The following is a 27952-nucleotide window of genomic DNA, read 5'->3' on the forward strand; positions in this document are numbered from 1 at the left end:
ATGACTGCAGCACAAAGAACGTCCCAGAAGGACGCTCCTCGCGGGACAGCTGCATTTGGTCACCATCACATCAGCGACACTGAGCTCCGCGTTGATTGCACCAGAGGGCCTTTACCGACACGCCGACAGTCCCTTCCACCGCAGCGGGATGGACTCCCCCAGGCCGCCATTAGGGCGAGTCCCAGCGGACACCTGCAAACACCCCGCCCAGGCCCCGGAGTAAGAAAAGCACACGCTGGGGAACACGGCGCTCTTTTCCACATCTCACAGCACCAAGGTTTTATGCAGAACGAACGCCAGGCAGCGGGACTGCGCTTTCGCAAAGCGAACGTCACTCCGCATTTAACACGTAATTACCGCAAAGTCTGCACTCCCGCTCCGTTTCCGGGAGGATGCGCGTTTTCTTCCTGCTTTTTCTTCCTCCTCCCTAAGCTGTTTTTCCCGTCCCGGGGAAGACTGCTCCAATTACGGCTCTGAGCACACGAGGGCCACCTCTCGGCAGAGGAACGCCTGGCCGCGCAGGCGGAACGCGCGGCGGGACGGCCTCGCCTGAGGGAGCAACGGTCGCGCGCGCGCCTAACGGCCGCAGGTGCTGACGCGCGCGCACCGCGAGGGCCGCGGAGCAGCGGGAGTGGCGCCAGCGACAGAACGGCCTCGGGCCGAGCCGTTAACGCAGGCGCGGTGGCCAAGTGGTAAGGCGTCGGTCTCGTAAACCGAAGATCACGGGTTCGAACCCCGTCCGTGCCTTGGTGGGTCTGCGCCGGAGGGGGCTCCTGTGGTCGTGCTTTTTAGGGGACGGCGGCAGCGCGGAGCCACAGAGACGGGACGAAGGGAACCGCCAGCAGCGCCGCGGCGGCCGGGTCGGATCGGCCCGGAGTGCTGCGGGTGGTCGGGGCGCTCGGCGGGCGGCGGCAGGGGCGGCTCTCGCAGACGTTCGGCCTCGCGGGTTCCGCAGCACTGTTGCGTAAAGTCAGAGCTGCGCCGCTGCCGTGCGGACAAACGCGCTGCGCGGGGAAAGACGGGCGCGAGGTGGGAGTCTGTCCCGCGCTGCAGATTCCGTCGGCACCCGAGCCGCGTTCTGACTTAAAGAAGGGCAGTAACTGTTCATTTTGTCTTTGGCTTTTTTCCTTTGAGCAGGTTTACCGCCAGGAAAACGATCCGGCCGTACGAACGACTGCCGTTCGTTGCACCGCCGGCTCTCACGAGGGCACAGAGATGCTCCGCAGCGCTCCGTGCTGCCCTGGGGAAGAGGGACGGAGAACGGGAAACGTTAATTCGGGGCGGTCTCGGCACGCAGAGCGAGAGGGGTCGCACCCGGACCGCTGTGCGCTGCTGTCTGCTTTCCGGAACGTCTCCGCCCGTGGGCTCGAAGCGCGGGGCGGCCCCGGGGTCCTCAGATCGAAACCGGAGAATCCGAGCGGAGGAGCGGCCGGGGCCGGCGCTCGGACTGAGCCGATTCCCCGCAGAACCGCACGTGTCCGTAACGGGTCTGATTAAATTAGTTTGTCAAATACGAAGCGAAGCCGGAGCCCGGATTTCTTACTGCATTTGGAACGGGGGCAGAGGGCGCTTTGCCCGTCGCAGTGACACTGACGGAACGACGAGGAGTTCACGTGGCTGAGGGGAATTTCGTTACGGGAGTTCAGTTCACCTGCGAGTCACACTAATTGAAGTCCGTTACCTCTCCACAAAATCCAGCTGCTGTTTTCTGCAGCAACGTTTGCCGTTCTTGGCTAAATAACGCTTTGTTAGAAAAGCATTGAGGTCTTTACAGAACGAGGAGCGCGTAGCGGCACGTTTGTGCTCCGCAAGCATTAATTACGCTTCTGCTTCCTACGGAGCGTGCGGCACAGCTCTCTGCTGACCGCCCTGATGGGAGCAAAGCACGGCTGCGGAGCCCGGAGCGGAGCGGTGCCGCTGTCGCCCCTCGGCGAATGCCAACACGGGGCGTCCCGTCCGCGCGAGTCGTGCGCGCAGCCACAGCCACGGCATGAATGATTGACGGCAGCGCGGCTTGGCGGGCAGAACCGCCCGGCTGGGAGAGCGGCGCTCCGCGGAGCTGCCGTGCCCGTCCGCCCCATCTGCCCCCGTACGCGGCCCTTCGTTCGCTGGGTGCGCGGGGCTGACACGCGAAAGTCAATACGGGCGACGGACGTCCATAAACACGGGTAGAAAAGAGGGCAGGGGTTACTAATTAGCTCGCTGCTCCTATAAAGCTTCTAGACCTTACCGGAGAAATGTGAGTTACATGTTTTACCGGTCTTCCTTTCTGAACCGTTATCTGATCAAAGCAGCATGAAAAGCACTTTATCGCTCACTTGGCTTTTTTCTCCCGTGCCGGGAGCCCTCTGCAGGAAGCGAAGCTGAATTTCGCATATCTGCCCTTCCCGACGTCTCCCGAATTTCTAGGAATGCCCCTTCGCTGCTACTATATTTGGAGGTAGTTTCTAAGAAAAAAAAAAAAAAGCGGCTTTCAGACGGTCGCGGCCCCAGCGGGGTGCGGGAGGGCGGTGCGGGGCGGCAGCGGCGCGGGGCGGTGCAGCCTTTGTGGCAGAGGTGCGGGAAGGAGCGGAACGGAGCCTTTGTGGCAGCGGGCGGTGCGGCTGCTCCGCTCATTTCCCGGTGCCGGCTTTTTTTTCTTTTTTTCCCTCGTGCACTTTATTATTTTTAAAGGAAAAGGAGCTTAGGGAAAAAAAAAAAGAAGGAAAAAAAAGAAGAAGAAGAAGAAGAAAGAAGGAAAACAAAAAGAAAAGAAACCTCGATTTCTTTTTCTCTGCTTCCCCCGCTCCCTCTCCCCTCGATGTGGCCTCTTGTTTGGCTCGTGGCGTGACCGTGATGAAGAAATGTTTCTGTGCGCCTGGCAGGGTGCTCCTTTTATGTCATGAGTCAGGATTTGGCCAACGGAAGGAGCCCGCGCAGCGAGGACTGCGGGCCGCTGCTCTCCGGACCGGGAAGCTGCCAGGGGATCCCCGCTCCGCCCCGGGGCGCCGCCGGGCACCGGCACGCGGTGAGTCGCGCCCGCGGCCCCGCAGGTGGGGCCGCCCCGCAGCACAGTGAGCCGCGCCCCGCCGCGGGGTGGGGCCGTTCCGCTCCTCTCCGCGCGGGGCCGCGCATCTCCGGCAGCCTCCGTCTCTCCCTCCCCGCCGGCGGCGCTCCCCGCAGCCCCGCGCCCACGTGCCGCAGGCCGCGCAGGGGCCGCCGGCAGGCGGGAGGCCGCAGGGCGGTGCGGTGCGGTGTCGAAGGGGCGCGGCCGCGCCGTCCCCGCGGGAGCTACAGGTGTGCGCCGGGCGCGGGGCGGCCGTAGGGCGGTGCGGGTGAGCTGCTGTCTGCGGCGGCCCTCAGAAAAGCCCGGTATCTTAAGGAGAAACGAATCCGTCCGTTGCTGTTGCTGCAGGCCCGCGTTTATCCGTACCGCTTAGTCGGAATGTCTGCAATCTACTTCGCGTTTTTCTCTCGAGATGTGTTTGCTGAGCATGCAGTCCGGCTAGCACAGCATTCCTTGGCTCCAGATTTGGATTTCCAAAAGTAGCATAAACGTAGTAGTGGCTTTTCAAGCACAGTAATTCGTTTCTTTAACGTAACTGACAGCATTTACCTACTTCGGCCGCCAAGTGTAAACTATAATGCTTTTAAACTCGGTATTTATTTAGAAAACCTGTAGGAATTATAAACGGAGGATTCAGAAAATACGTTCCCTTTGTATGCAGAGCTCTCCTCATCCCTTAAAGAAGTTGTGGAGGAACGCAGTGCTGAGGGCTGTGCGATGCAGATACCCAGCGGAGCGCTCGACCTGCCGCTGTCAGCAGGGAACGGCCGCGCTCGGGTCGCGTGAAGCCCCTTGTGGAGGGCCGCAGCTGTAACCCAGCAGGAGTCAGGGCAGACACCTCCTGCAACGGTTCTGCTTTAGTCTGCGATACAGAAGAACAGACACACAAGCTGATCCTTTGGAAAGATAAGAATAGATACTTTGGATGCTGGGTCTGGTAAATCTGCTGCTCTGGGTGGGTTCAATGTGACTTTATGGGCGCTTACAGAAGGTGCTGCTTAACTAAACAAACCAATCCTGACGTGTGAGTAAGACCGCAAGGTATCTGTTAGCAATTAATTCCTGCCGTCCAGAAAAGGCAGTGTGTGTTGTGACTTGGATACAAGTCTCATTTATCAGTTCCCAGGTTAGCTACTTATAAGTAGTGATTCTCTCAATTAATTGGGTGTATCTTACAAAGATACTTGACTTACAAATTGAATCTCAGAAGGCTGTGGTTCCAGAGTCGGGGTTTTGGGGGCGAGATGAGCTTATGTTTTATCCAACTGGCCCACAAAGTCCCGCTTTTGGTGGTCACTTTGTTCTGCAAAGGAAACCAATGCGTTCTGGTCTTACAATGGACACTAAACTTAGCACTAAGCTACTGCTGCACTCAGTAACGGGCTACTGCACACTTAAATATGCAACAATATTTCAACTTTAACGTCACCTTCAGCAGTAAAATGTGGACAGGTAACACTAGCATCCCCCAAATTAAACATGAAATGGCTTTCTAAGCACTGTTGTAGCTTATAAAAGGTCTCTGTTTTTTTCTCCATAAAAACCTAGCAGAAGACAAAGTGATGTTTCAAAGAGTAGTTGTTTGGCATAAGTGAACTGGGAGAAAAGAAAAGATATTTCTAGCAAAGAGAGACAGCTTAAACCCGCAGAAAATGGTCCAACCTGAAGGAACATTTCTGTTGTCCCCTCCACAGTTCCTTTGCTGACAAACTATGTCAGTTGCACGTCTCTCCCTCTCCAGACAGCCTGTTTCTTCAGTGCGTGCCCAGTGTGTGTGCGTGTGCATGTGCGTGTGCATGGTCTGTATCTTTAAATCAATGTGAAGATGACTAATTTGTGTACTGATAAAAGATGTTATAGCATGCTGTGACGAGTAAGTCTGAGCTTGGTAAGGCTATTCAAGTCTACGCTACTGCTTACATTTTGATACCAGCAGCCTAAAGGATCTAAGCATAATTTGTACTTGTAGGTGACTTTTAAATGAAATTCTAGTAGGTGTTTAAAGGTTGTTAGTGGATAAGTTGAGCTTTATTGTGGCTCCAACTGTAGCACACGTATATTGATGACAGAATGAAGGACACTATAAATTGTACAGTGTGAGAGGCGGCCGATGTCTGCAGCACACGGGATTCAGGAGCACGCTCTTGGTCACTGTAAGTGTGCCTGTGGTGGCTGTGGCATTCGGTAGCAGTTAATTATTTGCTGAAGTTACAGACTGACACCTGGATGCAGCTGTCACACTAAGCTTGCAGGCAGAGGCACTTCCAGCACTGACCTACTCAAACTGCGTCCATGTGAGCACTTCAGACAAGCGTGGCAATTCAGCTGAAGTTACGCAGCAGTGCAGGGTTAAAAAAATAAGGTGTTGGTTTGGGACATATCAGGTGATGATATGCAGGATCTGTATGTTGAAGCAAATTGATACTGTGCTGAATTACTGATATTTTTCCATGGAATTCTGCTCTTTCACATTGTATAGCTATATAATGGCTACACATAGGAAATAGGACATAGCAAAACCTCCGTGCAACACATTACTCGCTTGTTCAAGACTGAAATCTGACTTGGGAGAGCTAAGGTCACCATTGTGCTACTTGTATGCTTTTTAGCTCCTGTCCTGCGTGGAGTAATACTGTTCCAGAGCAGCGTTTTTCAGAAGGTTAAGTTTTCAGGAACTGATTAAGCTGTTGGTTTATTTTTATTTTGGATTTATAGTGCTTAGTTTGTGAGTACACTGCAGACGTGTCCAGTGTCACAAGTTGTGAGACTCAGGTTTGTTTGGCTCCTGTGGACTCACTGCCAGTAGTCCAAGAACAGAAGAGCAGAGAATCAGGTACTGGAAAGCAGGCTGATTGGAAGGTCTGGCTCTCAAGGAAACCTCTCAAGGAAACAAGAGATCAGCTCTGCTCTGCTGCTCATGGACTTTTTCCTCAAGGCTCTTCAATTGAAGCATGTCTTTTTGTACTGTTTCAGTGAGGCGTGCTTCACATTTTGTTAAACAGCTAGATTTGATTTTTTTTTCCAGATAGATTCTATCTCGTTCTCTACTGATGATAAAGAAAATGCACATGTACTCATTCAAGTGCAATTAACACAGTTATAAAGTGTGTATGACCATAAGTGGCTACTGAGCACTCTTAAAGATCATAGCGATAGTTCTGTAGGCTTTTCTCACCCAAAATTGTTCATCACCTTCTTTCCCATCACTAAGCCTACATAATGAGCCCCTGTTTCTCTCGTGTGCAGTAAAATGGACAGTTTCTACTGTGATGGATATCACATGTAGCTGTTAAGCTTTAAATGTATATTTACCTTATACGTGTTAACCAAATTAATCACAATTAGAAAAAGCCTTGATTGATACCCTAAACATTTATCCTGCAAAAATGTGATCTTTGCTGTGGTGATCTCCTCAGGGCTTCTGTGCATGGTGGGGGTGGCCCCAGCACCACTGCTCCTGGAGCGTCCCGCAGTGCCCAGCATCAGCAATGGGACAGCCAGGATCCATTTGTTTGAAAAGCAAGAAGGAATTTAGGGAAGATGAAAAGAAGGCAGTATATTCGGAATCAAAATTCATTTTTCTCGAGATAAAAAGTGTCACAAAGTATCGAAAAGATAGTATTTAGAAAGATCAACTCCAATTATTTATCACATTCATCATTTATAAAATTGAAAGCCCTACTAGTTGTTTTCTATGTAAAATAAATTAAAACTTCATTTTTAGAATGACTTTTCAGCATTTTGAAGCAAAGCTTTAAAAAACAGCTTATGCACAGTGAAGCAGGAGAGGGTTATCCGGTGTCTGTCTGCTCACTTTAGAAATATGTGGACACATTACTGGAAGCAGCGAGATCAGAACCGGGTGGTATGGCTTGAGGATTGCTCTGTGGCCTGAGTTCTGAAGCAGGGCCTCAGCATCTGACATGCCCTGACCACAAGTTACCACAAGAGTTTTGTGACTGCCCTCCAATACGGCCATTGGGAAGGAGAGGGTGGCAGTGACCAGAGTTTGGGAACTCGGGACCTGGCTCCAAGCTGTACCGTAGTACAGGTTGTGAGGTCAGTCATCCCCCTCTGTGAGGCTGTCTGGAGTTCTTCCAGGGCAGGAATGCGGGCAGCCGTGGTGTGTTGTGCTGGCTTGCTCTTCCCTCGCAATTCTAACTGTACGCATCAGCACTGCTCGCCTGCACAAGGCCTGCTCCACACACCGAAAGAAAATCTGTTCACATGCATCTCACAGAGGTATCATCACCTTTTTTTGTCTTGAAAATTGTATTTGCTGGTTATGAAAGAAAAAAAACAGTCACATTTAAAACATTTTTTAAAATATTAGAGGAAAAACTGCTCTGATGTGGAAGCTGCACCTGTGGTGGAAGAAGTGGAATAAAAGCGGTTCTATTCGACGTATAAAGCTGCTTCAGAACGTGCAGCTTAAGAGTACAGCATTCTGGTGAAATGGAGGACTTTAAGTGAGTTTAAGTCACCGCTTGCCCTGTTCTCAGTGCAAATAACTAAATAACTCTTTGCAAGGTAATATGCTTTTTTCCTCAAGTGATGCAAACATTTGGGGAATTTGGTAAATGCACAGGCATTGAAAAAAGAACAGAGAATTGACTTTTCTGCCTTTGTCAGAGTGTGCCAGCAGTTCTGCCGTGGGGCCGGGCCGGTCCTGTCGGTGGCTGCTGGGTGCACATCTTTACTGGTAATCGTTTTAATAGATTCGTGGCCTTTCCTTACAAGCTGACATAATGCAGGAGCAAGAGATCCGTGTCTGAAAGTGACAGTTTTGTAGGCCGGGAGAAATAAAGAAAGACAAAATGTGTTCTGTCATCTACGACAGGACACGTGTACACGCTTTTTGGAAAGGCTGAGAAAAGGCACTGCAGGATGTTCCGGGATCGGTAATAGAATGCAGTGATTTTACTGCTGGGATATTTCTATTTGTTATCTATAAATTCTGTTGGAAACATCAGTCTGTAGAGTCATCAGAACCTAAGTTTTTACTTTGTTGTTGCTGCTGTCCATATAAAAGTTTTCTTTTGCAACAAAAGGCCTCCTTGAAAGCAGGCAAGGCCTGGCAGCTGGCACATGGGTGCTGCTGGAAGCCACCGGAGCTGCATCAACACCAAATTCAGGCAAGATCACAGTAATGTTTCTGGAACATGGGTACAGGAACAAAGACCGAATGGATTACATAGCATGGCATATTAAATAACATATAAGCAATTGGTTACTGTTTTTTTTTTGTTTGTTTGTTTGTTTGTTTTCCCCAACAATATTGTATTCTATATATTATGCTCCACAGATCCATTGAAGAATATGCCCACTAAGTGGTAGTTAGTGTGTAGTAGTGGTAGTAGTTAATTACTTTAAAAGAGACTTTTCATTAGGCTTGTTGATTTGAATAGGCATAACAGTTCCAGTGTGCTGCTTTGCTATGGAGATTTGTAAATATGCAATATGCAGTCTTAACCAAAGGGGGATTCCTCTATTTGTTTGTACTCTGAGCAGACTTTCTCTATGTATGGGAAATTGCTCACATGACTACACATAAAATATATTGAAATGCTGTAAAACAAAACGTAACAGTTGTATGACTTTATTATGTACTCCCTTTTCCTACAAACCTAACTTTGCACCGTCACTTGAAGCAAATCCTTAGAAAACAGAGATGCAGGTCAACTATTCCTGTTGATCATTCTGCTTTGTTTTGAAATCCTGGATAGGTGAAAGAACAAAAATTGCCCTACAATTCTGTGTAGTTCCTCCTCCTAGCTTTCCAGTACTAACAGTGTTTTCAAGGGAACTTTGTCAGAATTCACTTTGGTGGATGGACAGAACCGATTAATGCAGCCCAGGTGTGTGAGCTAGCGATTGTTTGGAAAACTACTGTTTTCCTATGGACTGGGCTCAGGAAATGCTGAAATCCTGAAGTATTGTTGGAAAAGTGTTTTAACAAAAAAAAAAAATTGCTTTATAGTTTCATTCTCAATGTTCCACAGAATTCACCACTTCCTGCATGGCTCTTTACCGCAGGGAAAATGAGGGACTTTTGGGGGCAGATGTGTTTCCATTACACTATCATAATGCCCCTAAAAATCCTTATTGCTCTTGCAGTATTCTTCTGTGTTGCTGGGCCTGGTGTGAGCTACTTGAAGACCTAGCTTCTAAGTACAGCTTCTCTCTAAAAACACTTTCAAAGAGCAACTGATTTTCTTTTATTTACCTTATTTTTGGTTGCGTTTAATGTTGCTTAAAATGTAATTGCAAGATATGCCACCACCTGTTGATAAACGAATGTCATTAAGTCATAAATGGGAGGGACATGCTGATAACTGCACGGTACCTAGCAAAAGGAACATATTTTGGCATAAGGGTGAGTTGCACTCTGCTGGTGCAATGAGCGTGTTTTTAACTTAAGAATTCAGTATGTGTGTCTAAAAATGTGACACAGATTTTTCACAGATTTGAATGACTTTGTTATAGTGGACCTCACTCAGAATGTTAACTGCTTTTAGGACCATACTTCAGGCTTTTAATCAAATTAAAAGATCTGCCCAGTATTTTTAGTTAGATTAAAGGCATGCACACTCCAATATTCAAATCACATCCCCACACAGTCCCCAAATAAAGAAATTGAAGATGAAACCTAGAAGAGACACTGTGAGTGCTCAGCGACAGTGTACTTTTTGCTCAGGAGGTGTTTGTGTGGGCAGGAGGAAGGGATGCTGCTGGCCCTGCTGGGCGATGCTGAGTCCACACTCCTCCTCAGGCACAGTTTATTCCTGGTAGGCAGCAGAGTACTCAAATTCTGCAATTTTCCACAGTTTTCTTGATGGAAAGGCAGAACACATAAATGTAAATACCGTGTTTTTGTCTGGGCATTGCAGCACAGTATATCATCACTTCACATGTGCAGTGCTAGTAGCATTTATTTCAGTAGCCACATGTAGGGCTGGGTTGTGTAAAACGTATTCTTGACTTCACTAACTAGCTTAGAAGAAATAATGAATATACTGCATCACTTTGTCCCTTTGTCAGTGCCAAATATCTTCAAAGAGCCTTTAGAATACTTGGTAACGTAGGAAAGAAACTAGATTCACACACCTCTCCCCCATTTTATACTGTTCTAACCCCAAGGAATTTTTCTTCTTCGTTTTCCTGAAGAAGTGTTTCTCATTTTTTCAGCGGGAAAATCTTACAGGTTAAGTCATATCCTGTAGGTCACAAGGGGAGCTAGCTGTTATGACCAGAACCCCAAACCCTTGATGCCCAGGTAGATGCTGCAATAAGAAAACCACTGTCTTGAAGGACTGAATGAGCTGTGTTGCACAGTATTGTGCTCACAGGTCAAAACATGCTTACATATCCATTCCAACGTGGAAAAGCATTTCAGTAGCGTGTCCAGGCAGAAAGCAGTAGAAAAGCTAGACATTGCATTAATTCTAAATGTTCCTATCACTACCTCTGTGTTTCTATTTGGCTTGTTGATTACAAAGTGATTCCTGGCACCTTCTAACGTGAGTGAAAGGTGCTGGCTTGAGGCTTATGCAGCTCTGAAAATGACCAAAAGCACTTACAAAGTATTAGATAACTAAATTATTAATATTATGAATAAAGGTGTTTGTTCAGTAAACTTTTAATTTCCAAGTAATGCTCCAAAAGACTCTGTGGCTGATGTGTTAAAAACGTGTGAGACTGCACAGATTCTGTCATGTTCTGCAGTATTAAAGATCTGCAGAGGGATTACTCCCAGAGCTACAATTTTTATCACCTTTATATAAAACAGACTTAATGGGAAAAGACTGGGATTCTAATTATTTTTTAAGAGTCTTCTGGGGAACTGTGCTTGTGACAATACTATATAAAGAGCAGTGCAATAGTTTTGAGCATTAAAGCTGATCTGATTTTACATTTGTTCTATGTTATTTTCTCATGTGACACATAAACTTTTAAGAATATCAGAAAAAATGTGTTTTTTAACAGAAGCCATTTTTCATACAACTGTCTGGAGATGCAGCCTGTAGATTTCAACAGCTGATTCTTACATACACACATACTTAGAGTCAGAGTCTTTAGACTGTAGCAAAATTAGGATTTTCCCTGAAATGTGCATATGTAAAATGTGTTTATCACATTACATCACTGTCAAGAAAAATATTTCTTCAGAGCTAGCAGTCCTGAGAATAAATTTAAGGAGGGGAATCAAGATACAGTGCAGTGCACTGCTGCACCTGCATCGCAGAAGAGCTGCTCAGGAGAGCTAAGGTATGTCATGTAGGCACTTCCACATCCCAGGGAGGTGCCAAGGGCCTTCGGTGGGATGAGGCAAGGTGAGCTACTGCATGCACTTTGCTAGGCACAGTGAGGAGTTGCAGCCAGCAGCTCCCTGCAGAACACTGATTCCTGTCATTTGGGGCAGCGGCTCAGGGCAAGTCCGCTCTGGCTTTAACCACAATATCTTCCCATACCAGCTTTATCCCTATCTCCTCCTTTGCTGATTATCCTGTTAATAAACAGAAACTTCCAAGAATTAAAAAAAAAAAAAAAAAAAAAACCATAAGGTTGCTGTTTCAAGGCACTCCTGCCAGAAAGAAGACAGCCACAGCTGCAATTTACTGATAACGTACCTTGTGCTAACATCCCACTATGGCATGCATGCGTGAAAAAGCTACACCAATTAGTGAATTCAAGTCTCTTGATTTTCTCCAAAAGCAGGACACTCAGTACAGTGTCCTGAAACACAGATGCTCATACAGTGCAGGGGGGAATGAATGCCTGCCCTTGCTGGGGCTGTGCAATGCTTTGGCACTGCAGCAAGTGCTCTGTGAACGTGGTGGGGGCTGGAGGGCACCAGTCCAGTGTTACCGTTGTTTGGTGGGTCTGGTTATGTTGATTTTTTATCAGAAGTGACCTGCAAGCAGGCAAGAAATGGAGAGCTGCTGCACTGTGTTTCTGCTTGCCTATATCCCTAAGAAAACGTCCCTGGTCAGTGTTAATTCTGCACCATATGTAACAATACCTGTAACAGCAAGTTTATCTTATCTTAAAAGTTAACTTTTCAAGTGCAGCGTAATAGTGGATAGCATTATCATTTATATGTATCCCAAGGACATATTCTCACTTCTTTTTATCAATATCACAGCAAAGAGGAAAGAGTACTTTCCTGTTTCACCTATGAAACACTGAACAACACTTCTGTTTTTCACACCAGCACATCTAAATGCAATAGGGGATTGGGACTTTGTTTTGTCATTCTGCAGAATGCTGACGTATGTGTTTGGCATTCAGGTGTTAGAAAAACTGGAAAGAACAAAGGATAATTTGCATGTCTTTTGGATTTTTTTTTTCTTCAAGCTGTAGCTATTCATTAGCAATCTTTAGCATTGGAGTTTAGAAAATGTTGTGCTTACTCATATAAAAAAAGACATAGGAATGAAAAACAGAACAGCACAAACTGGAGTCCTGTTAGGCTGCAGGCCACTGCCAGGGTCTTTCTGCAGGAGCTTTCTGTTCTGCTGATTGCTTTGAGTGGGGCAAAAAGATAAACATTTTCTTGTGGCAAATGCTGCCACACGTGACAAGTTGATATGCAGTATCAAAAGTTGTACCAGGGGCTTATTAGTTCACTCGAATAAGACGGAAATGCGAGGAAAAGTTTTGTGCAGCTGAAAAATGAAAAATAATTCGTCAGTGCCCAAATTGATCTGCTGAAAAAAGACATTTTTTGGCCTCAGTAACCAGAGCTTTCACTGCTATGGACACTTTATCTGTTGTCCTCAATGAATCAGCCTCCTTTGTACACACTACACCACTATGGCTGTGGTATGTGTTTTCGGCTGGTGCAGATAGAGGAATATAAATTCTATACTGATACGCATAAGCAACTATGCTACGCACAGGATACAGTAAGCAGAATTTGACTAGTCACTTCATTAGATGAAAAATAAGCATTTTCTGCTGTTTGTGCAGTGTCCACTTTGCGGACACTGGGGCCATGTTTCCATGTTTTTGCCTTTTCTATTGAAAATTAGGTACCGTATTTGGATATGGCACAGAAGAGGTGCGTTCTGCTGCACACCTCTGTCCCGTGCTCCCTAAGTCCTTTCCTGACTGTTTTTGTTACACGGGTATACACACCTTGAAACAGACTGTGTTTGTATTGACATTGTCACTAACTCTGTATTTGAACTAAAATTAGCAAAAAATATGTGATTAGAGATCCTGCCATATATATATATACATATATTCCCTTACATTCTCATAATGGTACACAGCATGATAGAACAAGGAGAAACAAAGAGAGAATGCACAGAGATTCATTTTGCGCTGGGCTGTTGGCAGAAATCTGAGGTGAGCACATTAATTACAAATAATAAAAGCACAACGAAAAAGGGTCTCTTCCTGCATTGCAGGAGAACTTTTATCCTTCATACTAATGGCATTTTTGTGTATTTCACTGAACAGCTATTTTACAAAACTGTTCCTTTTTTTTTCATTACAAAAGTAAGGAAATACTATTTTTGCAATCCATTTCCCCATCAAGACAGGCTTTTAAGCACCACTGGCACTTATGGTATGCCAACTTTTATGGCTCTAGAGAAATAACAATCCGATGGAGAAAAGTGTGACACATTTTGCCTGGAGAATGTTGTTACACTGACAAAGAAATATGAAGAACTTATTGTAATATCCTGTCTCACAATATGGGGTAGAAGCAAAAAGAAATCCAGGACAGATAGATGAAATACATACTTCTGCAAGATGATCAGTAACCAGAGGTCTAATATTCTTAATTATTTGCAAGACTTCAATGAGGCCCAGATGCCTGAAGAAGGACAAGAATAAGGATTAGGAATCTCTTCAGGATTTGATGGTTGCTTGGCACTGTGGAATGTAGATACCTTTGCCCATTTGTATGAGAACTGTGCCCTTTGCCTTGGTTTCCCACTGAGAGCTCCCAAGTCTTCCAGGACTTCCTTCCTCCTGTATTTGCACACATACAGGAGATGCACGTGCGGGACATATATCATAAGGAATAAAAAGGTGTTACTCTTCCAGCAACTGTCCATTTCTGAGAGAGTGTCATATGTGTATGGATATTTGGTGAAAATAAACACACTCCTGTCTGTCTTGAAGGAGATACAGCAAAGGCTTTTTTTCCCCATTCTCACTATTCTCAAACACAGCTATAAGACAGAAATTGTCCGTGTGCAGGTGCTTGGCTTCTTTGAAAACATATACAGTTTTCTTGATGGCTTAATTATTCACCATATTAATATTGGTGTACTAGAGGTATCTCTCACTTCTTTTTCATATAGTTGTAATGAGAAGAAATTAGCAGCCCTGGCTGCCTAGAAAGGTAGCAATGTTTGTAAAAACAACGGAAGAACGGCAGCACTGCAGGGCACGGAGTGCCATACACTGTTTCTGCTTTCTTACGACAACAATCTTGTAATTTCAGCTTTGTGTTGCAGAAACTGTGGCTGTCCTGGCAGCATCCCATCCTTCTTTCACCAAGGGGGGCAAAAGGAGTGTCCAGGATGCATCTCTAAAGGTCTGCTTCCACTTCTCACCAAGGCATGGTGCACTGCTGAAACTGAAGGAAAATTTTTAAAGATTTAGCCTGTAATTTCTGAAACTGTTTAAAGTAACGTTGTATGGAAACTGACTTTCTTAATGCAATTTGTCTACTTTTTCTCCAAACATCACAGAAGAGAATTAAAATTTAAATGCACTGATATGTTTTACAGAAGATCAAACATTACTGTTATTTGAGTAGTTTCTAGGAGCAGTGATGGAAACTGCTTTATGTACTGCAATGATTTATACTTTTTTGTTGTACAATTTGTTTAATTCCCACTGCAACTCAACAGGATTACAAAGGCATGTATGAATAAACATGAATTTGAGATGTTGCAACTGAGTCCAGGAACATAACGATGGTAATTTTTCCCTGAAGAAATCAGATCAGAAGCTTTAAATGTACATTTTCCTCAACAGAACAGTTGGATGTTATCAAAATTACTACTGTGCCTACATGTGTCCCTTGCAGCATCATTCCCTCATCACTGATTTGCCAGCACAGCACTACCCAGAAAGGAGTTTGCTGTTACCTGCCTATGCAGTCCCCACAAAAGCTGCTGCTGAAAATTCTCTCCGTACCTATCAGATGTTTCTGCACTGTGAATGCTAAGGAAATGCTAAGTAATTTGACTGCACGATTTTTAAAGAAACCAACAGAAAAATCAGATTTACACAATGATTACAGTTCTGCTTGCTAATATTGATCCTCCCTTTAAGGGAAATTAATGCAAAACAAGACTGGAGTTATAATGCACCAATAATGTTTTGCTTGTCTCAAAAAGTAATGATAGCTAGTGCTTTTGTATCTTCTATTTCCTTATGATCTATTAAATATAAGTAGTTAAAACCCTAAAATAAGAATAAAGAGAGATGACAGAGGTGGCAAGGCACCTAGATGTGGATCTAAATATAACCAAGGTTGTTTATATCAGTGAGCTCTGCCAAAGGATATGCGTTTATGCAACTTTCTTGGTCGGGGAGTCAGTTTGCAATGCTCCCATGTGTTGTATCCTTTATTGCTCATATTTCAAAGGTAATTTTTGCAAGATTCTAAACAAATAAATAAAAAGCTAAATTATTATCTCAGTTGTAGAAATGGAGAAACTATAATATTGAAGTTGACTGACTCTGTCAAGTAAATGTTTATTATTAGAAATAGGATTCGATTTCATGTCATCACTCCAAATCTCACACTTCTTGCACTGGTGACCTACCATAAAGAAATACACGTTAATGCAATCATTTTGAAGAGATCGATACCCAGGGAGGAGCTGTTTCCTGAATTACCAGGTGAACGACTAAACATTTCCTAAGGATCACCCAAGACACTGAAGACAAAATATCTATCGTTTTTTGTTACAGTTCATATTTCTGCTGCTTCTCAGACACGCTGTGATTCATCTCTGAGGAACACTTCACATACTGTAGTTTATTTTTCTATCACGACACTCACAATTTGCCAAAACTGCCATTTCCCTTATGCTGTTTGAGCATTGCTAGCTCTGCAATCAAATGTATACTGTCTGTTTCCATCCCTGCTCTCTGTCTCAATTATTATTTTTGTGAAGATAAGAAAATCCCATTTTTACCAGTGGAGAGCCAGGCTGCTTAGGTCACAAGATTCTCTTGGCTTAATCCTTGAGTATGAATCACGAACTTTCCCTAAGAAGTACTGGCATTCTTCAGATGATCAAGCCAGCTTACTAAGGCTTCCAGAGCTTTCCGCATTAGCGATCACCATGTTTAAAGTATCAAAAGCAGTAGCTGATTAAGAATTAAACTGTTTATTCTTACTTTTCCCATTTCCTCTGTTTCTAACTCTTATGTGGCTTGGTACTGTAAACAGCTGTAATGCAACTCAGTTAAAAGAAGTAATATGAAAATATGAAAGCTATGATGAAAGAGATATATCAGACAAAAATATTTGTGTGAAATACAAGAAACAGAGTTACATTTTCTGCAGTACATGGCTCAAAAATAATCTGCATATGTACACATGGCTCCAGTTAACAAAAAGCATTTTTCTCACATTTAATATCAGAAATGTTGGAGGTAGCCAAACATCTATTCTGCAGATGATTTACAACCCTTGCAGAAAAAAAAAAAACTGCACTATTGAGACATCATAGTAAATGTCATATAATTCAATAAGCGTTATGTGAAGAAATAGATAAAATGAAGATACACCCAAAAAATATTTCTTGAGATATGAAGGTGGAAACAGAATATTCATTCCAGATGCAGAACACAGAAAATTGCTGAGATAGGACTGGACTCTAGTAAGCATGTAGCCCTGGAAACATGAGGGTCCTGGGCAATTCAGGACAGGTGTTACATTCCTGCACCACATTCAAGTATGAGATCTGACAAAAGTAGACTGTTCACTTTGGCTACCAATGAGATTTTTCTAACTTTTACCAGGAATAGTACTTCTTCATAAATGTGGAGTAAACTATTTGAACAACAATTCTTTCTTGTATTATTTCCAGATTTGGTGAAAAACATTATAACAACTAATGAATACATTATACAGTCATGCAAACTTCAAACTGAGTTTTTGTGCTATTGCTGTGACAAGCATTAAGAAAAGTTTAGTTTTCCAGAAGCCATACTAGCCAGCTGTTAACTCTTGTCCTTTTCCTCAATGACTCTGACTATTTTTTGCCTTGTTCTTAGGGAAGTGCATGGATGTGGAAAATGCCTGTTTAACAATTCAGATTAAAAAAGCAACCAAATGCTAACACTTTGCGTTCACAAGACACAGCAGAATGTCTTAGCCTAATAAGCATTGCCCTTAAGTTCGATTTGCCAACTTCAAAATATGAATTTAAGTATTTCATTTCAGCAGGAGGGCAAAATTAAATTCTAAGGCAAAATGCTTATGCACAGAATATAAGTTCAGCAGTGGTGATAATGGAAGTTAAACATTTAAAACTTACCTCTTTAAATTGTTTCCTTTCCACCTATGCTGTTGATGATTTTCATTTAGCTACCTTTTTCATTATTGGATAATGTATACCTATAACTAGAATTCTTACCAAATCTGCCTCCTTACAAATTCAAAGAGCAACACAGTTAATTCTCTGCTCAGGACAAAGAACGCAGCATGTTATTTTTATGTATCATTAGGAAAAAAATGATAGAGGAAATGAACCAGGGGAACAGAAAAACAAAATAAGAAGTGAAATCCAAGTTTCTAATGCAGAGATGGAATGCCAATAAACTGTTCCAAAGAAACTGTTTAGCTGCAAGCTTTTCAACCTGTTGCCAAGAAAACACTGCTGTGTTCACTGATCCTATCATTAAACCAGGTATGTTCTGAAACAACTCTTTCTGAATGGTGCCATCTTCTGTGAAGTGGGAGGGAGCTTTGCTCCTATAGAGCACTACTAGAAAGATAGTTCTGCTCAAAAAAGCAGGTATGGGGCAAGCTTGGTTAACTCATGTACACACATTCTTTAGAGAAAAATAAATTAACAGTTGAAAAGAAAAACCTTGTTGCCTACAGACTGTTGGCAGGAAGCACAGGACTATAATTTCCATCTCCGAAAATACCAATTTCCAGGGCAAAATGTCTTAATGGCTGTTTTTTAATACCCTATAATATCAGGTTTGTACTCTCGCCGACTTGTTGTTTTCTTTACAAAAATAAAAGACTAGTGTTTTGTAATATTTTTGTGCTAGGTTTTTAAATAATTATCATTACAGTTATCCATGCTACTCAAGATATTTGCCTGAGTATATATATCAGTAAAAGGGCAGATCACACCAACAAACTTCTTCCACATCACACCTTGTTCAGCTCTCCACAACAGTGCTCTCCTATCTTCTAGTAAGGCTTTATTTTACTTTCTTTTCTGCCAAACTTTTACATTTCATGTCTGTAGCAGAAATGCTAAGTCACGGCCCAAGCCAGTGATGGAACACCTGGTGGGAAGGCAGGGCCAGCCCAACGAGCTCAGGTGCATGCAATGCAATGCACTGAGTGACCGGAAGGGTTGAGCCAGGATCCACACTTCCCAGCCCTCTCATTGGAGATCCCTGCATGCCTGAGGCCTTCCAAAGGTAAGAGGTTTTTCTTCCTTTGTTTCTGTGTCCATTGCTGCAGCCCAGGATTGTGCTACCCTGCTACTATTGCTGTACTTTCTATCATGTTATAGCATTACAGTGGGTAAAAGAAGTACTGGCTTTACTTCATCAAATCCCAGTTTTGTGCTGTGGCTGGCTGTGCTAAATATGCAGTGGTCTGCTCAGCTGTGAGGTCTTACAGTCCTTATTATACCACAAAAGGTCTGGATCAGTTCATAAAACTACAGGAGAGCCCTTGTTTCCAGGATAGTTACTAATTTTCAGCAAAGGAAATTTGGAATCCCAATAGGTGACACTGAAGTTTACATTTTACTCTCAATAGCTCCCTTACTTGTTTTCTATGCATCCTAAATAGCTTCCTATCAAACCATTCAAAGTGAAGACATCACTGTAAAGACTGAACAACTGCTGTAAACTCTGTTCAGCTCATCCTTAGATTCAGAGCTCACCAAATCAATGCTGACCAACTTCCCAATGATGCCTTCCCTTTTCTGTAGCGATCTCTGTAGTAGTGCAGTCTTGTTAACACTGGGAATTTCAGATTCATTGCAGTACCTCTGGGACAGAGAGGGGCTTGAGGGGAATTAAAGCTGTTGCATTTCTTTTGAAGTTAAGAGGAGAAACTTTTTGTACCAAAAGTATTCTGTAACTGTCAATAGCATCTACAGCAAAGAGCATGACTTTCAGCCATCGAGTGACTCCAAGCTAGAAAGAGAGCTCAGGCTCACTCTGTTTGTAGACTAAATTCTGAAAAGTTATTCACTCTGAACAAAACTTTCTGATGAGAGTATGAGACTTTAAGATGATTACACCCCAAATTTATGTGCCAGTATCTAAAGTTATGGGAGACACTGTGTAGTCTGTGAATCAGTTAAATAGACTGCATGAGTTAGAAGAGTGAGGAAATGTTATTCAACTCCTCATAAAGATTTTTTTTAGTCTTCTCACATTAAAAAGTCTTGGAATTGAATAATCCAGAAGAGTATCTCTGTTCCTCTTGGATCCTTTCCCACATACAGCAACAGCAAAATGTGTAGGCTTGACTGCTGATGAGACACTCTGGAGTGAGTATCTGAACATACCTGGCACAGATGCTCCACTTTGGTTTTCTTCTGTTTAGGCTTGTTTAGCTAACAAATATCAGATTGGAGTCATTCAACAGACAGAAAACTCTGCTGCTAACTTAACTACAAAACAAATTTGGAAGCTGGGCCAATCCACTCTTGCTTTCCTGGCTTGATACCCATCTGCTATCTATTGCTGGTGCACAAGCGACTACCATCAGTGAATATGTCCAGGTGGCAAATTAATGATCATCACTGCTCTTCCTGACACCAACTGATTAATTCTCATACTTCTGAGCCAAGCTTTGGTTTCTTGACAGTTTGTTTAGCAGAGAATGAGCAGTTCTCTGTTGGTACCGATTCATTCCTGATCACCTGTTATTTCTCAAGCTGTCAGTTTGGACTCCAAATGCAACTCTTTGGATTTTCACTACTGAGTAGTTTCACTTGCTACAGACTAAAGAGCAAATAAATTATCCATGGTTTTGTTTCATTCCCTAATCAACCACCTTCTTGTAACCCATTCTGACCTTTGTTAGTATAAAACATTAATGGGAAAACTCCCAATGAGTAATGTTGTGAAACTGTACTTTGTGACCAGATGGTTCCTTGAGATGATGCTTCTGTAAATCTCTCTGAGGGTGATGTCCCTTAGGTGCTCCCCAAGATCTCCACCCAGTCCTTCCCGCCTTCTGCTTATGTGCTTTAAGTTTTGTTTGTCTGCAAGTTTTTGCTGTATTCTTTTTCAGGTGGATGAGTTCTGCACTTCAGCTCCCTGCTAGCCCATGGGCAGCTATGCCAGCTCTGCACAGCAAAAGGAGAGGCATGAGAGTTGAGCTGAATAGCAAGAGTGGAAAGCAGAGACTCTTGAAGCTCATTTGACCACCACAGTTGCTGTATGCATCCTCAAGACCTGAATTCAGTAAAGTACACAAATATCCCACAGCAAGAGATAGAAACCATATTGTGTAAAAGCATTGTAGTGGAAATGCTAAGTCACAGCTGGAAGCAGTGATGGAGCACCTGGTGGGAAGGCAGGGCCAGGCCAGGGCAGCTCAGGTGCATGCAGTGCAATGCACTGAGCGACCAGATGGGTTGGGCCACGATCCCCCCTTTCCCAGCTCTCATTTAAGGGCTGGCAGTGGAGGCAAGGGGATCTCCCTGGAGATCTCTGTGTACCTGAGGCCTTCCAAAGGTAAGCAGTTTTAATTTCTTTGTTTCTGTATCTGCTGCTGCAGCATTTGGGCTTGTTCTCGTTTGCTGCGGCCTAGGATTGTGCCACTCCACTATTATTGCTGTACTTTCCATTGCATTACAGTATTACAAGCAGGTAATTTTTCAAGAATGTTTTTCACAGCAGATTTTATTTTCAGGTGTGTTGGAAACAAGGTCTGGTGTTGTGGTGCCTGTTTAAAATTATATCAACTGTTCTGAAAGGCTAAAAGGAATGGGTAAACAAACAGTAGTAAAGATGCTTGAAAGGTCACAGGAAAACTCCAACTGTTGCTTATTCCTAACAGCATGCCGTTGCATAGTCTATCTCCAGACCACTACAACTTTCAGATCCTTTTCTGTATAAACCTTGGCTTTTTTCTGCAATTCTGCAAATTTGCATCAAATGGTTTATTATTTATATTTCAACATTAATGTTTGTTTTTTCCTTTCTAAATCATACCATCTTTTTTCACACTAATTAATGAATTTGTAAAGCATAGAGAAACTCCACCTGGAAAGATCTGTAAGATTTTTTATTTTTTTTTTAATTGACACAGTAGATGCACTTGTGAAGAATGTGCTTCTTAACAAGGAATTCTGAGTTTCTAGTAACAGCTGTCCTCTGAAGGTTGGGGCTGAAAAGTGAGTTTTGGAGAGCCTATGCAATCAACATGGTAGATTTCGTACATCAAGTTTACAATTTGGGTTCTGATGGCTGAAAAGAAAATAAAATACCCAGAGAGAACCGGAGCAGGGAAAGGCTCTGCTTTCTCAGACAACACAAAAAGGAACGCAGACAAGGACCAGGCAGGCTGAATGTGAATTGCCTATATACTGAGAATGGGAGGGTGGGAGATGAATACACCTGCTACACGTGCTGCAGTGGTAAACAGTCTTCAGCCTGTGCCATGTGGTATGCACACAGTCTTGTTAGCAGTCCTTCAAGACAGAAATCCGTGTTGTTGACTTATGCTACTGTGTTGGACAGAGAACTGAAACGGCCAAGACAGGTGCTTGTTCTGTTTTGCAGATAAATAGGAAGAAAAGTAAGGGTTGTAATGTCCAACCAACATGGCAATATTTTCCATGTTGCCCTCAGCAGAGTATTAATTTATTATATGACAGTGAGCATAAATACTAATATTATGTAGTACTTAACTCCTGGAAGTCTTCTGAACCTGAATGTTTAATTGCCTCTTAAGCTGTTTAGACAACAGACTGATTTGCTTCAGAGCATGGTGAACTACAGGGCCCAAACCAGCTTGTGAAGTAGATTATTTTCCTGAAAATCACAAGCGCCTGGGAATCCACATGCTGAATTCATAAAGGTGTAAAACTCTCCCTGCTGCTCTGAGATCCAGATAGAAAAAAAGAGTCTAAATTATTTTTCTAATATGCAAGCAGTAGATTGCTGAAAAAGACAACAAGAGCATTCAGTGCTTCACAATGGCTCCAGGCTTTGGATTACTGGCAGTAAGCATCAGCTCCGGTTTCGCGAGCAGTAAGTCAGTATTTCTCAGTAAGCATTCCTGATTAAAAACCATGTCTTTTTTTTTTACTGTATTTTTACTTTTTTGACCTTTCCTGTCTGTGACAACATATTTGTACTTGGTGAGTGTTCCAAGGATGATGGCTTTATTTCTTTCTCTCAATTCTTGTGTGACTAGGAGAAATTCTTTAGGAATGAATAGAAGCTTTTGGGCCTATAAAACTTGTCCTTTTTTGGTTCTGACCTTCTCACATGATGTCATGCAGTTTTCTTTTCTGAATGATTTCAACGTGTTTGCCTCAACAAGTCTATTTTATTATTATGCTTCTCATCTTTCTAAAAAGAAAATTTCTCTCATTTTAAAGAATACTGTTGTTTCTCCACACCCCCTCTCATTTTGGTTCTTCGTTGTATCTGGGAGATGCATTGTCAAGAATATATGAGGTGATACACATAACCTATTCTGTTTTTTAAAAAAAAAAAAAAAAGTTCTGTGTCTCCTGCTACAATTTCTGTATTCATTGCTCTGGCAATATGAAGCTATGGCAGATAATCAGCAGACCTTGGGCACAATTTTAGTTTTATAGTGAAAACAACAGATTGAAAAACTCTCTCCCTATCCATTACAATATGATTATTGATTATAGTCATGCTTTCATACAACTGTATTAGTGGGAATTTAAAAAATTGATTTCTCAAGAGAAATTTCTAAAAAGCAAAGTCTCGAAACTAGGGGAATTCTGAAAGAAATAAAACTTCATCTGAAAGAACTTTTTTGCTAAGAAAAGTAACAGACAATTCCTTCTTATCTGGCTTCAGAAATGAAAGGGATAAACTCCACATTGCTGAAATTAAATTTTGGATTGCTAAAATGGAATTTAGCAATCTGGAGTTTGGAATGGCAATTTGAGTTAGCAAACCTGAATTCAATAAGGAGATCATTCATGGCACTGACTACCTTTCCTGCCCAGTTTTCTTGGTGAAACAAATTTGTTGATCTAATTGTTAGCTTTCTGGAGCTAAAATAACTACAAAGTATTTTCTGAAAAGCTTCAGGACAAGCACACTCCGCTTCTGTAATGGCACTTCTTCTTTACTGGTATTTTGTCCCACGGGAATACATGGAACTGAAATAGCTGTTGTGTGCACATTCTGCTGCTTTAGGGCTGGTGCAGCCAGAAACAAGCTCAGCAAGGTGCCCAGAATCCCTGTCAGCCGCAGTTCTGTGCTATGGGGCAGACGGATCCTTTCCAAGCAAACACTGCCTGTACAGAGGATGGTTATTTTTGAAGAAAACATATCCATAGATGACTTAGTGACTTACTGTAGGTAACTACAGAACTCTGGAGAAGAGCCAGATGAGGGAGAAGATGATTCTAGAAATCCCTTCCTAATATCTGCAGTGGACTTCGTAATGTTAATTTAATCATGTGTCATTTACATAAGTTCAAATCCTTACAAATATTCAGTTGGTAAGGCCTTGAAGATAATTTGGTATATACCTACTTTATTGTAACTCACAGGAGGTTGTTTGAATGTAAAGCTGTTATGTAGAAAGTTAATTCAGAATTTTAGCAGTTTGGGAGATGTGCAGAGTCCTATTGACAGATCAAGGTCCTTAAACCAACATAAACATGAGAAACTAGCAAGTTTCGTAACTCTCTTAATAGCAGGTGGAAAGGCTCAGTATCTGCAAATTCTTTACGGCCATTAACAGCTACTTATATCAAAGAAGGTCAACTTTTTCCACACTGTACTCCTTCCCTACCAGCCACATCTACAGTTTGCGTCCATAATTATTTATGCTATTTCCTAACAACAAAACAAGAGGAAAAAACTCTACAGTTCACTGCTGAGCATGTGAAATTAAACTACTGCCTATTCGTTAAATTTTAACATCCAGAGCTGTGAACTTCTGTGACCACAAAGCCATCATTCTGTGGGTTCTGTAGCCTTGTTATGGGTCAGGAGCTGCCAGCAGAGAGGCAGGGCAGCCTAACCAGCTTGCCAGGTAATTCATCTATTTGGGCTCTACATCTGTGGTCAAACACTTCAGAAACAGCTGTAATTGTTTTAAGATGTTATTTTTTTCTACTTGTTTCTTACCAAGCAAGTGAGATAGACAGATGTCCCAAACCAGGGGGCTTAAGTTAAATAAAAAACAGTCAGAGATATATAGCTGAATTTCCTATACCAGAGGGTCTAGTTTGAGAGGGACATAAAATTAAGTCACATTAAGGAGACAGAGCATATTCCAAAGCCCTGTGGGGCCAGTTTGCATCCAACCTGGGCAGAGTGTGGCCAGAAGAGTAATTAAGCAATGGAATGCCCAAAGATTTTGCTAGTAACAACTAGCATTCAGAGATCCTACTAGGAATTATGTCTGAAAGGGTTAAAACTTGGTTAAATATGTAGATTTTTCACAGAAATAACAAAAAGCACATGCTCAACAGGAAGGCCAATTTCCTGCCAACACCAAATCTCCATTCCAGGCCTTTAGGTTATTCTCAGTATTTCAAAGGAAAAAAAATGTCAGACCTTTGTTTTTTAAGAAGAATATAGAACACTGGTCTCTGGCTTTATTAAAAATAAAAATCGATTTACTACATTTGCACTGTGAATACAAAAGGTTTCTCCTCTAAATTCTCTCCTTTTTAATAGTTAATGTATTATTAATGTAAATCATTCTACAAACAAAGAATTAGTCAAAGTTTGTTTTTTAGGTTTCATGGTTTCTTTTTAAACAAAGGTATCTTAAAAATCTAAGTATCTAACAGAAATGGCATTTGCATTCATCAGGGCCTGTGATTATTTGGTTTTCACGGCCTAAGAGGCTTTACTTTCCTTGCTTGTTTTGTTTAAAGGATTGCTGCAATACTCAGAATTAGCCAAACTGTCCCAGGCCACCATACCTGGAGGCTGGGTACAGCAACATAATTTCTAGGAATGTTTATTTAGAACACTTAGATGTTTGGACCAACTGCCAACACGTTAATCCTGCAATCTAAAGATTAAAATTTATTTCATTCTCAGTAATATTCTTCATATGCAAGAAATGTATTACATGTTATAGGATTACAGGTGCATATACTCAAGTGTACACTGATGTAACACTAGAAGACTTTAAATCAACTCTCAGTGATTTTTATTTCTAATGCTCTTTTGTACATCTGTTGGCATTCTTCACTTTCTGAAACCTGGTCAATCATTCAACGCCTGAGAAGTTTTTAACTGTATGAGTTTTAGCTGATGAGTTTATATTCATCAGTCTGGAAAAACGTAAGTGCAGCAATTTCATTTGAAAACTGCCAACACAACAGTGAAAGAGCAGTTTGTTGATAGAGCTAAATGAGATTCACGTAAATAATGATTTTCATATGTAATAAAGCCTTAGTGTCAGCGTAATAATCTGAGATACATAACTATTACAGATGAAGAAGCTGGAGACACAGACAGGTGTTAGAGTTGCACAATGTCACAATTAAAATTGGTGGCTAACCTGACAGTGATAAGAGTCAGATTATCCAATGCTGTCTCCTACCACGAAAAAGAAAGGAATTGTCTGACTTATAAATAAACAGAGCAACTCAGAAGTGTTTTTCATTTTGCCAGCATTGTGGATAAATGTTGGCAGTGTGAATGTGTGGAATTTGTCATAGAGCCTCTTGCCTTACAGTGTATCATTCATCCTCCCTTTTAGCATTTCATTGCCTGTTTCTTTTAGGTGGTTATTAAAGGGAAGAAAAACAGAGCAAAATAAAATAATACATTTATATTACAGTAATGAAACATACAAATCAAGAGCAGTATTCTCTTCTAGCTTTGCAGCAGCAGAAATTGTCTACAGCATCGATTGGGTTAAGGACTACAGCTGGTCCACCCCACAGATATATCAAAATCTTTCAATTCTTGTTTTTATTTGTTAGCAGAGCGTGAAGTTCTCTCTGATATGATTTTATGGAAAACTGAAAAAAAAAAGGACCATAAATGGAAGTGCCAGTAAAATTACTGGAGCAATGCACTGTGTCAAGCTATGAAATACAGGAATTACTGTAAGGTTTCCCTCATAATGCCATAAATCTTTTTGGGTTCACTGGAATCTGCAGCTAAGTACTTTATTAAATTCATGTTCACTAAACACATTAAACCCCTGTGAGTTTGAGTGGCTGAGCTTCACTCTATGCAATGACCAACCCTTCATAAATCAATGTTCTGAGATATACTCTAGAAGGTTGTATAAATAATAAGTGAAAGTCAGAAGAATTTTATGTCAGGAAGAAAGTATGTCTGGACCCTCTGAATTTCATAGAAATTAAGTCTAAACTAAAGAAAATATTAGTTTGACTTACATGAGCTTTGCCACAGCAATATAAAAATGAAAGGAGTTTTTAAATCCAACGTAGCTAAGTGTAAGTACCCCAGGGAAAAAAACAATCTTCCTCTGAGATTGGACTGACTTTCATAAATAGAAAACATCTTCACAACATTCCATCACCACTGGGAGAAAAATCAATAAATAATCATGTTTGGCCACAAGATCTCTACCATTCAGATCTTCATATGTACTATCTATGAACTATGACAATTTTCAGAAGACACCATTTTTATTAATGTCTCCCATCCATAGCTACACGCATACCCTGCCAGTAGTCAAAGACTTCTGACTTGTGAATATGAGATTGTTTTGGAGGAACTCACAACAATGTGAAGGTAAGTAAGGGACTCCTCAAATGCTGTTTCATTCTATAACATTTGAAAATATAATTGTAATCTGTGGAAATACAGATGAACTATGTGAGAAGAAAAAGTCATTATTAACATACGCTGTGAGACATGGTATACACATATGTAAAAAAACCCAGCTCAAAATGCTTGCAGATTCCCACAAACTACCATACCGCACACTTCATCCCAGAGTGGAATACAGACAAATCAATCCATGTAGAATTACTATAGTTTCAGACAAATGATTTCTGGCAGCTTTTTAGCTTCCAAGCTAAGGAATCTGTAATGTACAAGGCAACGTGTGCAGCTGCCTGACCTCCCAGGCATACATTTGTAGCTCCAGTCAGCACTGTGATTCAAAACAACTCTTTCAGAGCATGGAAGGTGTGAGGCAGCCGGGACAGCTGCCAGCACTGAGAGCGAATGGGATCCAGAGCAGCGCATGAACTGGCATAGCTGAGCACAGTAAGTGCCAAGCAGATTTACAGTGATTTAAACAGGGCTTGAACTACAGGAAATGAGGGGGAAGTTGGAGACTTTGTTTTTGAACGTAGTATAGTATTATTTAATTACTATGCCGTTACTTTCTTCTCGTGAAATATAAGTAAAGAACTCTGTATCTTCAACTCAATTGTGTAAGCTCTTCAGTTATTCTTTTGTTTGGATCCTTGGAATTTTATAAGGGTTCTTAAGTGTCTGCTTTGGTTTTATTATTAAGCAGATACTGCGTACCTATGA

General features: G+C 42.3%; 1 protein-coding gene and 4 non-coding genes across 5 annotated transcripts; 4 read left to right on the top strand and 1 right to left on the bottom strand.

Moving 5' to 3' along the window:
* LOC121106759 lies at positions 1-27845 on the top strand. Its single transcript, XM_040647457.2, has 5 exons — positions 1-349; positions 479-692; positions 793-1029; positions 1138-3007; positions 3708-27845. Exons 1-4 carry the CDS (start codon positions 1-3, stop codon positions 1619-1621), a joined length of 1284 nt encoding a protein of 427 aa, XP_040503391.2. The 3' UTR covers positions 1622-3007; positions 3708-27845.
* Positions 676-747, top strand: TRNAT-CGU. Its single transcript has one exon. It is a non-coding gene; the product is annotated as a tRNA-Thr (tRNA).
* Positions 4260-4342, top strand: MIR193B (microRNA 193b). Its single transcript, NR_031545.1, has one exon. It is a non-coding gene; the product is annotated as a microRNA 193b (primary transcript).
* On the bottom strand, positions 9066-9175 carry MIR365B (microRNA 365b). The gene has a single exon (NR_105452.1). It is a non-coding gene; the product is annotated as a microRNA 365b (primary transcript).
* On the top strand, positions 9078-9162 carry MIR365-1 (microRNA 365-1). The gene has a single exon (NR_031550.1). It is a non-coding gene; the product is annotated as a microRNA 365-1 (primary transcript).
* Positions 27846-27952: the final 107 nt, after the last annotated feature.

This window comes from Gallus gallus, chromosome 14, assembly GCF_016699485.2.
Source record: "Gallus gallus isolate bGalGal1 chromosome 14, bGalGal1.mat.broiler.GRCg7b, whole genome shotgun sequence".
Lineage (NCBI taxonomy): Eukaryota > Metazoa > Chordata > Aves > Galliformes > Phasianidae > Gallus > Gallus gallus.